This window comes from Pagrus major, chromosome 11 (assembly GCF_040436345.1).
Source record: "Pagrus major chromosome 11, Pma_NU_1.0".
In the NCBI taxonomy this organism is placed as follows: Eukaryota; Metazoa; Chordata; class Actinopteri; order Spariformes; family Sparidae; genus Pagrus; species Pagrus major.
In genome coordinates, this window is record NC_133225.1 from 14,991,946 (window position 1) to 15,009,664 (window position 17,719).

Sequence of the window (17,719 nt, forward strand, 5' to 3'; positions counted from 1 at the left end):
AGAGTAATCATCCAATAAATAAATTAGTCGAGTAAAGCAAACAGGAAAGCTTACAGTAACTCACTCCTCCTGCTCTATGTGGAGGGACATACATGTAATAAAGTGATAAAAACATTAATACTACACTGTACTAGTTTTAATTAGAAACTCTGCTGCCCAACAATGTTGTTAACTCTCCTCATAAAGCAGTCTAATGATTTACTTTACACATATTTTTCCATTCCCCGCCCGGAGGTCAGCAGCCAATGGTTTGTCAGAGTCTATTTAAGACGCTGATAGTTCAAGGTGGTTCAGATATCAGCGCTCTGCGCGCAACAGGACGCACTGAACTCAGTCTGAGAGGGAAATATACAGTCTTCTGCAAAGAGATCCGACTGATTTAATTAACTGCTGAAGCGATTCTTCTGTGAAAGGACAAACCTGTGAAAGAAATGAAAGCGTGGCGAGTTGTGTTTCTGTACTTTCTGGTGTTGAATGCAGTCGTGCAGCATGTGACGTCCCTGGAAGAAGAGCTCTCCGATTCTATTTTTGGTGAGTTTCCACTTCAAACTTCACGAACATTTACTGTCACACACACTTCTGTGCAAAACTGTTTGGATTCAGCGGACATATCGGTGCTGATAGTCGCGGTGAAGATGTGTCGTATGAAGTAAATGTGCGTAATTTATGCGCCCTGCTCGTGTTTTCATGCTGGGTGTAGTTTGGACTCTGATAATAACATTAACGGTCTTTCTAGGAGATACTACGTATCACGTGTCTATGACTAAACTTGTCTTTGTGGTTTCTGGCGAATACCCAACTTCTACTAACTACTACTGGCTGGGAGAGACAAGATGTCTGTTTTTCACCTTCAGAGAGTGAGAGGAGCAAAGTGGTGGAAACATTCAGACTACTAGAAGATCTCAACATGAAAAGAGTCATCAAAGTGCAGATATAATCATTTATGTTTACAATATGGCACATTTATTGCTTCAAACTCTTTGCAGTGCAAGCCTTATAAACGTCTGTGAAGCTCCTGCATCCACCTCCCCACCCCCCACTCTGAAAACCAGCACAACCCCCAGTTGAGTTGAGTCAGCTGACTGTGTGAGGACCACTGAAACTTGGGCAGATTATAGTCGGTGAGGTGGCAGGAACAAAGCTGGGAAAAACTCTCAGTGGTTTCTATGGAGCTCCGTCTGACCAAGTGAACCCCTGTAACCCCAGAGGACTGATCTTGTCTAAGGTGGAAGCTCATTTACTGAGGGGCCTCTGAGGGGCCAGTGCTTATTGGAACCAGTCACTCAGTTAGCCAGTCAGGCGTCTCAGACCGCCCAGCCAGAGCATTAGATAAGATTTACACATCTGACAACAACACCACAGAGGAATTTCTTCTTCTCTCTTTTTGATTGTGTGTAAAAAAGTCAAAAAACAACTGATTTGTTAACCTTCCTCTCGTTCAGGTAACTTCCTCGACCCTCTGAAAGACTTGATTGAACACAAGGATGACGCCAATCAAACCGTTGCCAAATTCTCCCTCCGGAAACCGTCCCATCCTGATGACGACCTGTGCTACATCGTTCCTGGCAAACCTGACTCCCTGGCAGCCTGCACCTTCAACAGCTCCTCCAAAACCTTCCTAGTGATCCACGGATGGACGGTGAGCCGAGATTCTTCAGCCTGTTGTGACCTGTCTGTCTTTGAAAACTCCCACAGGCTTGTTGTTCTCTTGACTTGGCTTTGGTTTAGAAAAAAAAAACACCCGTGACTGGAAGTGTGTCATTATTTCACCGAAATTCTGGTGTACATAACTAACTTTCTTCACAAGCACCAACATGTAGAAGTTCATACCAAACATAATGTTGTAAATGAACTGGACTGATGTGGCTAATTCTTCCTCAACTTCCTAGAATTTTAACAGAAGCCTGTTTTTTAGCCTTAAGTTTACTGTTTTGATTCCAACAGTTGAGCGGCATGTTTGAAAGCTGGGTGGCGAAGCTGGTGTCAGCGCTGTACGAGAGAGAGCAGACGGCCAACGTCATCGTGGTGGACTGGCTCACCTCGGCACAGAACCACTACGTGGTGGCTGCTCAGAACACCAAAGCAGTGGGACAGGAGATCGCTCGCTTCATCGACTGGATCGAGGTCAGTGAGATTCACAAGATTAGCTCAAGAAGCTCACTATCAGTGAAAGGGAGTATTTGTGTCATTGTTTGCCTAAATCATATTTTCATTAACGTTCTATAAAGGAAACCACCAACATGCCTCTTGAGAACATCCACCTGATTGGCTACAGCCTCGGCGCTCATGTGGCAGGATTCGCCGGAAGCCATGCAACCAATAAAGTGGGAAGAATCACAGGTAAACAAAACACGTCTCACGATCTTGCAGTTTAATTTGGAAAGAGTTCAGTTAATTTGTGAGGTGACTGGTGAATTCACTGTTGTCTGTCTCTGCAGGTCTGGACCCAGCTGGTCCTGACTTTGAGGGGATGCACGCCCACAGGCGTCTCTCCCCCGACGACGCTCACTTTGTGGACGTCCTCCACACCTTCACCCGCGGCTCCCTGGGTCTCAGCATCGGGATCCAGCAGCCAGTCGGCCATGTTGACATTTACCCCAATGGAGGCAGCTTCCAGCCAGGCTGCAACCTCAGGGGGGCCCTGGAGAAGATCGCTAACTTTGGGATATTTGGTAAGAACCACTTATAAAGAGAAATTAGCACAGCCACATCTATATTTGTAGAAAGTAACAGGATTTTTTTCGTCATTCTCTTTGTATCACTGCAATTTTCTGGTTATTAGAACAAATACACACAACCATTATGACCATAAGTGTTGTTTTTACTCAGTTTTTAAACAGACAACGTTATATTTTGGCTTCACATAAGAATGCATTATTCACCATTTCAGCATAGCCTGTTTAACCAACCATTAGATAATGTTGTTCTCTGCTGTAAACAGGCTACAATGCACATTTTTATCCTAATTATTACATACAGAGTACACTGTCCAGCAGCTTTAGTAACACTGTAGCTCCTTGCTGCTTGTCATTAATCTGTCTCAGCAGTGAACATTGTGACTGTCAGTTGCACAATGACCCCATTCACAGCACTGAAAATAAACAGAGGGCCCCAAACATGACCGAGGAAAGGTCAGATACAAAATCTGTCTGAATTGGTTGAGGTAAAGTAAATGTATCCAGAGTGTGGGCAGTAGAGGAATGTAACATAATTATATGTTTCATTAAAAGGCGTTCCCTCTTTTTCTTCTTCAGCCATCACAGACGCAGTCAAGTGCGAACACGAGCGCTCGATCCACCTGTTCATCGACTCCCTGCTGAACGAGCAGGAGGCGGCCAAGGCTTACAGATGCGGCAGCAGCGACATGTTTAACCGCGGCATGTGTCTCAGTTGCCGCAAGGGCCGCTGCAACACGGTGGGCTACGACATCAGCAAGGTCCGCAAGGCGCGCAACGTTCAGATGTACACCAAGACGAGAGCCTCAATGCCTTTCAGAGGTCAGTGGGCTTTTATCAGTAGAGAAAAAAAGGTGTTGTTTGTTTTTACTTTTTTAATTTTTCAATTTGTGAGAGTTATCCAGAGTCACATGAACTGAGAGTATTGCATAAACAAGGTTCACTGGCTGTTTCTAATCCTATAAAAAATGTTTGAGTAAGTGATTTAAAAGGAATTACAGACTTCTGATCATTTGCAGCTAAACCAGCCAAATCTAAGTTGAATCAGCTTCACTACACAAACCCACATGCATGTTTAACGTTTTCGTCCTGTTGTTGCTCTTTCTCACAGTTTACCACTACCAGCTGAAGATCCACTTCTCCAGTAAAGTGAACCGCTCAGAGATGGAGCCGTCACTCACCGTCTCCCTGTACGGGACAAACGGAGAGGCTGAAAACCTGGAGCTTAAACTGTGAGTTCATGAAACAGAATTACAGCACGGTGACTTGCATCTTGTACGTTATATGAGTCGTTTTGTAACAGTCAGAGAATACAGCACGAGGCACAAGCCATGAACAGTGATGTAACCGCAGACATGGAAATGTTTTGCTTCTTGTGGTTATATCATGCATGGTTTATGGTGCAGAGTTTATGAGGCTGAGCTACATAAATTATTGCGACTGGCTACAAGTGGAAAACAAACACTTTCCTGTGTTCGTGTCTGGCAGGAAGGAGAAAATTGCGACAAATAAGACACATTCATTCCTGCTGGTGACAGAGAAAGACATCGGAGATCTCCTGATGCTGAAGTTTAAATGGGAGGAGACAAACGGTTGGTCAACCTCCAACATGCTGAAGATGGTTTCTTCTTGGTGGTCCGGTGACTCAGACGGTGCTAACATGGAGGTTCACAAAATCCGCATTCGCGCAGGCGAGACCCAACAAAAGTAGGTTGTGTGTATAATGGGAAAAAGACATAAAACACACAATTAGCATTATTTATTCATTATGTTTTATTTCTTTCTTCTTCAGGATGGTGTTCTGTGTCAAAGACCCTGAAAGTCAGAAGTTAACACAAGAGGTCACCTTTGTTAAATGTAAGGATGCATGGAGGACGAACTCAAAACAAACTCCTAAAAGGTAAGTTCCTCCTCTTCAAGTTTCTCCAGTGAGTTTAGACCATATTCACAGGGCGGCCATTTTCCTCTGACATGATGATCAGTGTGGGAAGTCCTATAAATGTGGGAAATCTGTCAAATTGTTAAAATGTCCCTGACTCCTAATTGACAATGGCTAGTGAAAATCCTGAAGGAAATCAGGCTGTATTTCTAGATAAAACAACATATTTGATAAACCGTTAGCTTCTGCTAGACAACAGCAAACATCAGCATTCAATCACTTCCTAACTCACGTTACTGTTTGATACACGTTACACAATACGGTAGGAGAGACATAAATTAAGTCTAAAATACCAACACACATCTTGGACACATTTATTTGAGCCTGGAAGTAAAACAGACTGCATTTAATCATACGGGAATGTTAGATAGGAAGTGTTTGCATGCTAACGTTAGCTATTGGGCTAATCAAAAATGTTGTTTTGCCTTGAAATATAGCCTGATGTCCCTCCAGATTTTCACTATCTAATGTCTTTTTAGTTGCTGATCAATTGAGAAGCTGTGAAATGATAACAATCTGTCACATTCCCTTTGTTTTTATGCCTTGTACCTGCATGACATCAGACAAAATGGCCACCATGTGAATATGTTCTATTAACAGTTATGTTAAAGCTGATAAATAACAATACATTTATTTGTCTGTAGAGTAACTCTGGAGAAGCACTGACCTCGAAGAAAAGACCCCACTCCACCGTTGAACATCCCTCCGTCCATTCAAGCACTTAGTAAATAATTTATACACCTGTAACTTATTTTACTTCTCAAAACTCTCACCGCCTTGTATATATCCACAAAAGTATGTTTGTTATTTAAAAAAAAACATCTATGTGAATACTGTAAAATATTTTATAAAGAGCTGTTTTTATGGTAGTAACTGTATGTATGCCGTCTTCTTTGGTGCATCTTTTGTGTCCAAAAGGTTGGATACTGCGCCTCACATACTGAGAGGTACAACCAACTGGATTTACTTTCATATTTCTGGAGGTGCTGATGTCCCATTGTGTAAAATACCTCAAGTTAAATTTCACAATCAACCACTGTGAGGAATAATGTCCTCTTTGTGTCCATGGAGGTCTGCAAAGGGGAACATGAGAAATTCTTCTTCATAGTAAGATGAAGGTGTTTTATGCAATAGGGCCCACATTATTTACCTTTATGTGTTATCTAACCTGACAGCATTCACCACTGTGGCTCTCAGTACTGTATGTGACTGTGGGACCTGTATCAGTGTGCCTTATACTGTAAACAGTCACCAGAAGTAAGCTGTTGCTGTTTGTCTTAACTTAGCGCTTTGTTGCTGTTTTTCACCTCGGCATGCTTTATTGTTGTTATTCATTTAACTGTGTGACTTTTACTGAAAACGTCACCCATGAAAAAGATGTTTTAATCTCCTGTGCAAGATGTTACTTTGAAGCTGTTACGGTATAGAAGACATTTTGTCTACCATGGTTTTATTAAATTGGTGAAATTAGATGAGAGGCGTGATGCTCAGTGCGAGGTGGAAAGCACAGTTCATATCAGTGTTGTCATTTATTTGTACTGTCTGTCGTTAGTCACCTTTGACTTCTGTGCATTTAGCTTTTTAAAATCTTTTATTCATAATTACATTTCCAGTGCTGTCAGCAATGTCTCAACCTCGGCTCTTTAGAGATCGGTACTGTAATCATTGTGACTTCATTTCAACTGACTTGAAAAATGTGGAAATGTTTGACTTTTGCACTGAAAACAGGGGACGAGATTGCTTAACCAAGTTACTTGTACAGTTATGTAAATACAACAATTACAGATGATAGATTTTGTAGTATTCAGCACTGTTAGTTGTACATTTCTACCTTTGGAATTTAATCTGTAAAATCTATAATCTTTTGTACATATTTGTAAATATTCGCTGTACTGTATACATTCTTTAATAAACCAAAAGTGCCATCCGAGAGGTCCTCTCCGGAGGACATCCTGACATTTATTTTATAGTTGTGACAGTGAAAAATGATAATAAAGTCAGCTCAAGGTTGTTTATTCCTCTTTTTAAATTCGTTATCAGCCAAAATGTGTGTTTGCTCCAAACATTTTTAACGTTTTCGACTCACATCTGTTTTTGATACAAAAGGTCCTGTAATTGTTGAATTACACAAAATAAGCTCTGTGATTTCTTCATGTCCTTGTAGCTGTGATGCCATTTATGATTGTCTGACTGTGTCAAGGTGACCCAAGATATTCATGAGCAGATGTGCCTTTGGCTATGGCATGTAAATCATTAGTGGTGGAAGAAGTGTTTAGATCCTTAACTTAAGTAAAAGCACTAAAACAACAACCTTAAGTGCAAATTCCTCACGCTCTTAGCGGTCCTTGTGGTTGTACTGTTGGGGGCCGCTGTCACAAAAAACAGCGTTAACAACGTGGCTAGTGTGAAACCCTGAAAAACACCCCATTGTATTGTAAGTAGGCATGTTTTGTTACTTGCTGAGTAGAAAGAAGTGCCAGTTTGAACCATCTCAAGTCCCTGCGGTAAGGGGGAACACATATCTGCAGGGGAGCAGAGTTTGACACAACTCTGGGACACTATCCCTCAAGTGGATGCCCGACTGTCACTCTTGTTTTACCTCAGTTTCTATCACTGTCCCTCTTCGCCTTCTTTGCCTGGTGATATCTACCAGGGAAAACAATGCCTTTTCCTGTTTATGTTGTGTAATGGCAGACACACTTTCTTAATGCGACCTACATGTCTTACCAAAGTACAAATACAGCAGTGTTATCAGTAAAATGCACTCTTACTTTTAGTGTTCGACTGGGTCTTTAAAGGCTCACAAGATAAATCTGAAGGGTCGTGAGATGATTATTGGGAGAGAAAACAATCTTCTGCTGTTTGTGTAAAATATTGGATCATTTGACCTCTTTGGGCCTCAACAATGAAACCATCTGTAATGTGTAGAGTAAAAACACAACTGCTATCAGCTCATGTACTGTATATAAAATCTTTATTTACAAAAAACATAAATAGAAAAATGTCCCTCTGAAGTTAAGTGGACAAAAAGTACAAAGTTGCTTAAAATCCAAAATTGAAAGTAAAAACCTCAAAATTGCAAGTGCAGCACCTGGGTACTTTGAACCACTGTAAATCATAAATGGTTAACAAACACTCATTCAGATGTCCAACGTGTTGACTATCACTTTATTACTTTAAACCTGAGAATCCTTTTTCTTTGTAAACACATAATGAAAATGACATTTTAATGACAGCATTTAGACCGACGGTCATGTTCTCAATCACTGTGCAGGATAGCTGGATTGTCATCAAGGCTTAAATTAGCGCTTAAGTTCAAATACAACAGCAAGGACACTGCAGGGCAAAATAAGGGAGAGTCCCATCAGTCTTTGCAGGGACGCTTTAAAGTCGCTGTAGGTGTTTGATGTGACGTCAGTGGGGGTCGACTGACTGGCAGCAACAGCGATGTCTTCCACAACACGTGGATCGCAGGACACTCTCACGTTAAAAGAACCTCCTCAGTGTGACCATGACACTTAAAAATCCCAAATAAATGAATCCTCTTTCATCCGTCATCATGGTGGTGACGGGGATCAGAAGGATGAGTTCACTCCAGGTCACTGGTGTCCAGTTTGCGGCCACAGAGGCAGACGGTGCAGCCCATCACTCCAGACAGAGTCAGGATAGCCAGCAGGATGGCCCACCAGTGAGCCTGCAGAGGATCAACACAAACACTGCATGAATGTTTCATTTTAATATGATCTCTATAAGCTAAAGGCTATAAGGTATGAGTTTGGATTGCTGTTGACTGTCTTGATCAGGCTTTTTAAATGCTAATCAGAGAAATGTTTGGCAGTGAACTTCAACTCCATAAACTAAAAACATCAGCTTCCTTCATCATCTTGCAGCTATGTTGTTTTTGGGTGACAACGGTTAAGTGACAACAAGAGAATGAACAACATGGATGACAAATGATGTGATTAACTAAATGTCGAGTTTTTCCAATTGAATTGAATTAACTAAATGTCGAGTTTTTCAATTGAATTGAATTAACTTAATGTTGAGTTTTTGTTTAAGTGATTAAAAGTTAAGAAAAAGTTAATCATAGAATTTGTACATCGGTTTCTCGTGTCTTTTTTGTTGACAGTCCAAAAGCTGAGGATAATTAATTCACAGTGGGAGAAAAATAACAAATCAGCAGCTTTATCATTGTTTCAGATAATTTTTTGTTGATCAATGAACCAATTAATTGACAAATTGCTGCAGTTCTAGCACCACATTTTTGTCAAGTTCAACCATTACATTGGTGAGCAGCAAAACACAAGAAAGTCAACAAGTTTACTTTACTCATTTAACTCCTATATAGGTAGATTGATGTATACTATTGACTTTGCAGCTCTGCACATCAGAGAATGACTCAGCAAACTAAGTGGGTCACCTGTGAAACAGTTGATACATGAGGTCCTGAACCCAAATGGCCTTCCTGATTCTCCGCGCTGTCATGAGAAACTAAACCTCAAAAGCAGCCACTTCTAAAACACTGGGACAGCTGAACATCAAGGCAGGAAGTTTACCAAACACACTGAGCGGAGGAGGAGACCTCGAACATCTGCTGCATCTTTAAAAAAATGATGTCAGCCAGAGCAGAAGGTAAAGAAGGACCACATGACATGATGGTCAGAAAACCACTGATCAGTTCAACTGGGTCAGTGGAGCAGCCTGATGTCTAAATCTATGAAGGTAATACATGAAGACCTGATTGAGGACATACAGACACTAACTTTTCTCTGTGGTAAACTAAAGTGGTAAAGGCTAAAATATTGGGCTTTTAAAAGGGTTTCGCTTTTCAACACTGATTAAATGTACACTGTGGAGTTTCCATTGTAAACAAACACAGATTTGTTTACATTCACATCATGTCCTTGAGGCTAAACGGACATGTTCAATGCATTCTTTTAGCACATTGTTCCCTATTAAACACTTTATCACCAGCTGCTGTTGCCGCCCTGTGCAGCCAATTTAAATGTACAGCACAAGATTTAAACTGTAGAGGGGCCTGCTCATCACAACATTGCTCTACAGTGCCACCGGTGGTCAAAGACAATTACTACATAATGCTAAACACCAAGTAGAATTGTAGACTCAGCAAAGTCAGACAGCAAACCTAAAATTTGCTAACATTAGCCAACATGAGCTACTGGTCAATATTAAGGCTGTAGCAACATAACGCCTCAGTGTTTTGAATTGAGTAAGGGCAAAATTAATTTTCTTATGAATTCAACTTTTCATCACTTCCTTCACATTGTATCTTTTGTACAAATTTGCTTGACCATTTGTGTTCATTAACACTAAACAGTGTACGTACCAACTGCACGTTAGCCAGCTAGCAAGCCAGCTAACAATGGAGGCACACAAAACTCCCCTGAAACTCTGGTCTGAACACACGGTGAGAAGGATATAAAGTTATTTCTTTCTTTCAAAAATAACCAAGTATTTAAAAGGTTGATACTGGTTTAACATTGTCAAATTGTTTTAAAAATTGTTATTTGACACTGTGTTGTAAAAATCTAGATTAAAGCCACTCGAACTAAAGATTAGGGCAAATTTGGCATTACGGCCGTCGCCATCTTGTTTTTTAGAAGCCAGAATTGGGTCTGACTGAGAACCTGACAAACGCCGTGGTAACTACTTGTTAGTCCAAAGGTAGTGGTGCCCTAAAGTATAGTACTGTAAGTACTGCTTTATCATCAGTTTTACTCTAAATGGGACCACAACTGACTAAATATACATCGTGCTGGATTTAAGAAGACTTGAAACTAGCGTTTGAGACTACAAAGATGAAACTTTTTATGTAATAATAGGTCATTTCAGACCTGGATGCTTCATCCACTATTGATACAGTCTGTGGTCATGACATCCATATTAATTGTTCTTCATCTTTACTGTAACATCCTCCAGCATGTTATGTATGCTGTAATCTTATGTATGTGCTATCAAACTGATCCTTCACCTTCATCCACTCAGCTATATCATCAAAGTCATCCAAGTTAAGAAAGGAGTTTTTCAGTCTTGCGATGGGGCCGTCTGCATCCAGCAGACGACACATGTTGAATTTGTCGCAGTACCCCTTGTTCCCTGAACACGGAGCCCCGCTAGCCAAAGCCAACGCCTTTCTCTGGAAGTGACGTGACAGCACAGATGAGGTGGTGCTGGCACAGGTCTCTGGCTTATCTGTCATGGACACAGAGAAAACCATTAGAATATATCATAACACATATCATTTAGCTACTTATAGCCAGTGAGTATACAATCGGAAACACAGAGGCCAAGCTTCCAGGTCACCAAAGCATCAAGGACCATAACAAAGCTCCTCAACAAAACAACTCATGTTATACCTGGCACACAAAAAATAGTGTCAGATGGTGTCTCTTGAGGTAATTTGTAGGGTTGCCTAATGGAAAACAGTGATGTACGAGGGTGACCTCAGTACAAATTGACACAGGCTGACGTGTTGAGACACAAAGTGTAAACACATTCCTCAGTAGTAGAGGACAGATGGGGCTATAGTTACCGGGCTGCTGGCAGCACATGTGGCATTTCTCCTTCATGGAGTCTCCTGGACAGTCACACTGCTGCAGGCTGTGCTTCACACACACAGACTCAGTACAGACCTGCAGAGAGACACAGGGACACTCATTAAGAAGAAGAGTATATAACAGAAAAACAGGATGGGATACACAAACAAAATGGAAGCCAAGCGAAAGCAGGTCAATCGGACAAAATTCGTCAAAGTTTACACAAGGATTAAAAAAAGTATGATTTTGTTTGATACTTCAATATTGACTTGACTGATAAGTAGTTGTTGCTCTCAGCTGGACTTTGTTTTGTTTACGCTAACTAACAAGTAATTGGTGGCAACATACACTTACCACAACCAAAAGGTCAAAGGTAGCTATGGCTGGATTAGTAAGGATAGTAAAAATATTAAAAGTTCAAGTTCTGTTTACAATTCCAGCATCCATCCCTTTCCATTAATTTCTGGATGATATGAACATCTATCAACAGTCTTTTGAAACTTCTGGGTTTTGTTTAATAAAACCACTTAAACTACATTACAATTAATGCAACAATAACGTAATAATGACACACGTGAGTGCAGACTTCATGTCAATTTCATGTCAAACCAATAGATTCCTTGAATGTTGGTAAAAATGCTTCAAAATATATACAGATGTATAGCCTGCATTCAAAAATGTTCAGTACGACCCATAAGCACTAAGTTTATTGTGAGGTGGTGACCTCTTGTGGTGACAGTAATTGTGACTTGGCAAAGGAGGGAGTCAGGTGATGTAGTGTAAGATTGACTAATAGGCAGATGGGTCAAACAATCACAGGACTTTCACCCAGGACACCGCAGTTCATGTCTGTTAAACCAAAAGTCAACAGTGAGTTTTTTTAACTAACTTTATGTTTATAACTTGAGTTTTGTACAGTAGCTAACACACTTATTTTAACCAAAACCATGACCTTTTGCTAAAGCTAACCATGTAGTTTTGGTTCCTAAACCTAACCAAAAAGTTTCACAAGGTTCACTGCGTGACGACAACGGTCAGGTTCACCACCTGTTGCTGGTACTCTGTAATCGTCAAATATGAGATTTTGGGAGTCACTGGCAATATTCTGCCATTTAGGAATGAGGATATGGTCGTTTTGCCTATTGTTTGCTTATATTATGTCTATCTGTTTAGTTCACATTTCACTGACACATTTCACAATACATTTAGCAGATAAAAGAGATATCTATATTATGGAGCTTTAGTTAGTGAAATTGTAAAAGTGGGTTATTATTATTTACACATTGTGGACTGATTAATCTCTGGCACACTGTGGATTATCTGTTTCCCAACATGTGATTCTACAAATCTTTGAACTTTCTTCAAAGTGTTTTGAGGAACTGAACTGAAGTTCTGTTTTGATTCTGTGTATTTGTACAAATGAGTCACTTTTCCTGTTTTCTGTTCATTTGATTCTTAGAAAGATTTGAGCAATCAGTGAAGGAAACAATGCGAGTCAATTGAAATGATTTATGATTTATTTGGAAACTAAAACTAAAACCCCACCTTCATTTAATCCCCTCAAAAGCCTTTCCCAGACATTATTTTCCATGTTTCTGGATCAGGTCTTCAGAGGTTAACATAGTTAGCACCCCAGGAGAGTAATATATCCACAACGTATGATGAAGCAACATTCACATCTGAAACAGATTCCTCGCCTCTCCTGCTCAGAGAACTGTGTATCAACAGAAGACGAACACGAGTCAAACTTTTATACTCTCACATACTGTTGTCTCGTGACAACACGGATGAGATCAGATCTTTTCTTGGTAATGTTGTGTTGAAATGGTGCCTTTGCTTACAAATAAAGTCGACAGTGAGCTCGGTGGATTGTCTGATTGAATCCAGAAGATTTTCAGCTGATATATAAACAGGAAACACTTGACTTGGCAATGAATCACTTTTGCTGAATTACAATATCATATAAACAGTAATCTATGAATAGCTTGAACTTATATTTAATCACTTTTAAAAAAAAAAAAAAAAAAAATCTTTTGAAGCAAAGAAAACTACAATAAACCAAGGGGATGCTTGTACTGTAGGTATGAATGCCATAGTCACTTTACAGGTGTGTTTTTAGATTTTTTTCAGTGTGTCATTGCCCTCTCTGGTTGAGCGTCATCATCACATCTGATTACATGCAGAAACGGCGATGGATGTGGTTGGTGTCCTCAGAAACGTGCTTCATCGCACTTGTAAACACTAAACAGTAATGTCACAGAGTACAGACACACTGAAGTGTACTTCTACGTCACTGCAGCAGGGTTTAAAGTTAAATCACTCAAGAAAAACATTAGATTTTCAGCTGTTCGAAGTGTCAATATTTGACCACCTGGGAATAGTTATGATGGGCTCCAGTGCACGCTAATTACTAGTTATGAAGAAAACACACACGCAGCCAAGTGCTAGTCTATTAGCTGGCTTACCATAATAATCTACATAATAATCCACATTTAACTGCAAATCTGAACATTTTTTGGTGCAGACTATACAGGTTGGAATTTAAAGAGGTCATATTATGCTAATTTTCAGGTTCATACTTTTATTTGGGGGTCCTAGTAGAATAGGTTTACATACTTTAATTTTTTTAACGGGGATCTTGTGCTGAGGCTGTTTCTAAGGTCAGGACTATAACTACTTGTTTTTCCCATACATTAGTTGCAACATTAAACCATGTTGCGTCACACTGTGGCGTGCTGTGTGTGGCTGCCTCACCCCGTTCAGGCAGACGCGCGTGCCCTGACTGCAGACTGTCAGGTTTTCCTTGGCGCTTGGCTCGGGGCAGAGCGGCGAGAGGCCTGAACACACACTCGCTTTCTGACAGTCGGTCTCCTCATCGCAGGTCTGATCTGCCGGCTTGAACTCACAGTCCTGACTGCAGCACAGGCCCTGACTCGGACTGATGGATCAAAACATCACACACACAAAGTCGAGGTGACAGATTAACTTAAAAGCCACATACAAACAAAACAAATACACACCTTGAAGATAGTTAATCAACAAAATAGCTCAGGTGAATGTGGTGTGCTTGCTGCTGTAATTAAAAATGCAAATATACTGTAAATGTCAGAACAAGTACCTGCAGACTTTACCCGGCTTGAGGCGACACTGGACTCCAACAGGCTGCTTGGCACTGAAGCAGCAGAGGTCTGCATCGTTTTGACCCACATCACACTCCTCACCTTCCTCCACAATCTGGTTTCCACAGATGGGCTGATCGCTGACTGGCCAAAAAGAGCAGACACACAGATAAACACACACATCAGGACAAAGTATAATTATTTACAGTGACTGCAAACATTTGGCCTCGACTCTGCTCCATTTGAACTGTCTTTTCTCACCCACAAAGCAGTCGTCCTTCTTAAGCTTCAGGATCTTGCTGATGTGTTCGATGCTGCAGGGCGAGAACTTATCGTTGTTTTCGCGCACCTCGTCCGTGGCGTGAGGGAACATCAGGTACCTGCCTTTACCACTCGTCGACCCAAGGTTCCCGCAGTTTGAGCCCTCATCGTGCTGGAACACAGACAAAATACCAGAAATAATCTTTTAAATGATGCGTTTCTCTGCATAAGTTATGTTTCTTCACGCTGTGAACACATGGAATAAGCATTTATTTAGACATTTCCACTCAATGATGTCTGCAGGGGGAAAGAAATGATCCAACTAAGCTGAAACCATTTGTTTCCATCCTAGTCACGGTGGGACGATTAAGTCCCTTTATTGGAAAGTGCCTGTAACATCAGTTATTTTACAGACTCCTTCTGAACGGGCAAAAGCCAGTCTTTCTGTGACGTTTAAACTTATCTAAAAAATGTTTTCTTTCTGCAGTCTAAAGACTTCCCTGGAATCTGATGGCCCTGAAGCTGCAGAGGAATGTCGCGTTCCACATGCGGGACAGCGAGGACAGAACAGAGAGCTCTTCGTGCTCTGGTCGGAGGATGTATTTGTGAAACATTATCAGGAACTCTCTGGATGTCAACTCACTGGTGAATAAAGAGACTGAGGGGTAGACTTGAAATTGACGTGGACACGTGGAGGGAACATGTTTTGATGTGGATATTTCGGCATCTGTTCTTCGTTAATTTGACGGATATAACGAGTGTGAATTTATAGTCTTCACTCTGTCAGTATCTGCAGAACTACATGTGACAGCAGTTGCTGGTGCAGTTTGTTTTGTTTTTGTTTTGTTTATTGTCACCACGTTATCTATTTTGAGCAACATCTTAAAAAGCCAATATAATGTCTGGTTCTCAGCCATTTTGTGGGATCTCATCTCAAAAGTATGCAGACTTTCAACTTCAAGTTCCACTGAACACCACACTGTGCACTAGAGCTGCAACAATTATTGGATTAATTGTAAAAAAAAAAAATATTTATCACCAATTATTTTGATAAGAGATTAATTTGTTTGTTTTAATCAAAAAACAGTCAACATTTTCTGATTCCAGCTTCTTAAATGTGAATATTTTCTGGTTTATTTCCTCCTCACTGGTTATCTTTAGGTTGTGGACAAAACAAGACATGTGAGGACGTCACCTTGGGCTTTGAGATACGTCGATGAACATTTTTCACCATTTTATGACATTTTATAGACCAATCAACATCTTAATTGACTATAAAAATAATCATTAGAAGCAGCCCTACTGTACATCTGTTGCTGCAGTCACAACAGTGCAAAGGGGTAAGAAAATCAAGAACATGCACTCTGGATTTCCTGCTCTTCCTGTTTACCTCTTGAACACCTGCAGTGGTTTTACAGACGCTGCTATCACAGACATGACCTTGATGCAGTTTTGAGATAAACAACCCATTAAGAAAAATGATTAATGAATGTTGGGACTATAAAGTTTTTTCTGTCCCAGGGGAAAATTCAGTCTTCTGCCAATGTGATGTTAGGATTTGTAATTACTATTACTATACTACGTTATATGGTTCCAGCTACTCTGATATGCAAATGTGCTGCTTTTATTTAGATAGTAAACTAAATATCTCAGGGTTATGGACTGTAGGTCGGACATTTGAAGGTGTCACGTCGAGCTTTTGGAAATTATAGTTGACAATTTTCACTGTTTTCTGACATTTTATAGTCAAAACAATTAATTCAGTCAAAGATAAATGTTAGTTGCTGCCATAATATCAAGATTATATGTGCACTTATACACAATGTGTCAAGTCATGGCATGGCATTTATTAAATTTGAACGCAAACTGATCAAAAGCACACAGCTCTGAAGGTCACTGCATGCATGGATGCATAGGCGTAAATTCAAGGGGTGACAGGGAGGACACGATATCTTCGCCCTCCATGGATGGTTAAACGGGAAGTCGGCCAAAGGTTAAAGCAGTTTTTTAGCCAGACCTCACTTTGAATCACAGCGCAACTCTCAGGTGAAGCATGAGATCTCTTCATGTGCTTCTTCCAGCCTGTCCGGCCTGGAAACAATGAGACATGCTTGTCATAGGAGCCAGGAGAACACGTCAACTTATGGTGGTTTAATTTATCGAAAGCCTGCATGGTCTGACATGGCAGAACTAATGTGCTCAGGAATGCCTGAGGAGTCTTTGGTCTATGGAAGTGTGAATAACAGAGGGCAGGGTGAAAATGGACTGCTGGCATTTTGGGCAGTGGGAGAAAGGTCGCAGGTGTTCGCAGCCGTCACACACACAGAGACGTGCATGCATTTTTGTGTATACACAAGCTGTGTGGTGTTATGGTGGGGCTGGATGACTGCGGAAGAAGTACTTACTTATGTAAAAGTACTAATACCATGATGTAAAAATACATGTGCTTAAATGTGTTAAAGCATTTTATGGCGTAGCTGCTCAAGGTGGAGCTACTTTTAACTTCTTTATATACAGCAGCAAATGCAAAAGTGGAGTTTAAAGTATTATAAAAAGGAAGTACTCAAGTGGAGTACAAGTACCTCAATAATGTACTTAAGTATTTAAATAAACAAAGAACAACAGTGATGAGAAAGTGAGAGGGAAATCAGAGATCCTCCTGTTCTCTTTTTTTCAGATTATCCAGTGAGCCTGAGCCAAGGATGTCTATAAAACCAGCCGGTCAATAAAGGCCAAGGTCTGTAATGCCCACATAAGTGAATCATTCACAGACAATTTGTTCTGGTGCAGTGCAAACAGCCATGCGTGCTTTGTGGGACCATGTGAAGTGAAGTAAGTCTGAATTTTGAATAGCAGAGATTCATCATGTTGAATTATCATTCAGGACCACAGTGTCTCATGTTCGGTGACTGAGGCACCAGAAGGGGTTCAGAGAGAGAGAGAGAGGTTACCAGACATCTGAAACACTACACTGAGCTGTGTGTGAACTGTTTTTTGGGAGGGGTCATTTTATCAGACCTTACAGCAGACATTTTAACATGTAATGGAAGACAATCACAGGTGTAACTGAAATAACATTAACAATGGCTTCATTCAGTTTGTGTCAACACGTTTTTCACAATACCAGATAATGTTATTAATGACACCTGTGAATATCCAGCCATGGAA

The 17,719-nt window shown here is 40.6% G+C and overlaps 2 protein-coding genes across 2 annotated transcripts in view; one reads left to right on the plus strand and one right to left on the minus strand.

Annotated features, from left to right (window-relative positions):
• Positions 1-294: 294 nt before the first annotated feature.
• LOC141004528 (lipoprotein lipase) lies at positions 295-6,544 on the plus strand. Its single transcript, XM_073476065.1, has 10 exons — positions 295-531; positions 1,443-1,639; positions 1,945-2,124; positions 2,229-2,340; positions 2,439-2,672; positions 3,255-3,497; positions 3,787-3,907; positions 4,164-4,382; positions 4,468-4,575; positions 5,259-6,544. The coding sequence occupies exons 1-10, from the start codon at positions 432-434 to the stop codon at positions 5,278-5,280; spliced, it is 1,536 nt and encodes a 511-aa protein (XP_073332166.1). The 5' UTR covers positions 295-431; the 3' UTR covers positions 5,281-6,544.
• Positions 6,545-7,574: 1,030 nt separating this feature from the next.
• LOC141005415 (disintegrin and metalloproteinase domain-containing protein 10) overlaps positions 7,575-17,719 on the minus strand; it is a 34,402-nt gene continuing 24,257 nt past the window's right edge. Inside the window, exons 10-15 of the mRNA XM_073477263.1 lie at positions 14,552-14,723; positions 14,290-14,434; positions 13,926-14,109; positions 11,168-11,267; positions 10,607-10,827; positions 7,575-8,308 (exon numbers count right to left, since the gene is read on the minus strand). Coding sequence (XP_073333364.1) covers positions 8,204-8,308; positions 10,607-10,827; positions 11,168-11,267; positions 13,926-14,109; positions 14,290-14,434; positions 14,552-14,723 — 927 coding nt within the window. The 3' untranslated portion in view covers positions 7,575-8,203. The remainder of the gene's footprint in view (positions 8,309-10,606; positions 10,828-11,167; positions 11,268-13,925; positions 14,110-14,289; positions 14,435-14,551; positions 14,724-17,719) is intronic.

Excerpts from the sequence above, each read along its gene's own strand:
- LOC141004528 (XM_073476065.1), top strand. The coding sequence starts at position 432 with ATGAAAGCGTGGCGAGTTGTGTTTCTGTACTTTCTGGTGTTGAATGCA. Across the intron at positions 3,498-3,786 it reads AGCCTCAATGCCTTTCAGAG|TTTACCACTACCAGCTGAAG; the intron begins GTCAGTGGGCTT and ends TCTTTCTCACAG. Across the intron at positions 3,908-4,163 it reads GAAAACCTGGAGCTTAAACT|GAAGGAGAAAATTGCGACAA; the intron begins GTGAGTTCATGA and ends CGTGTCTGGCAG.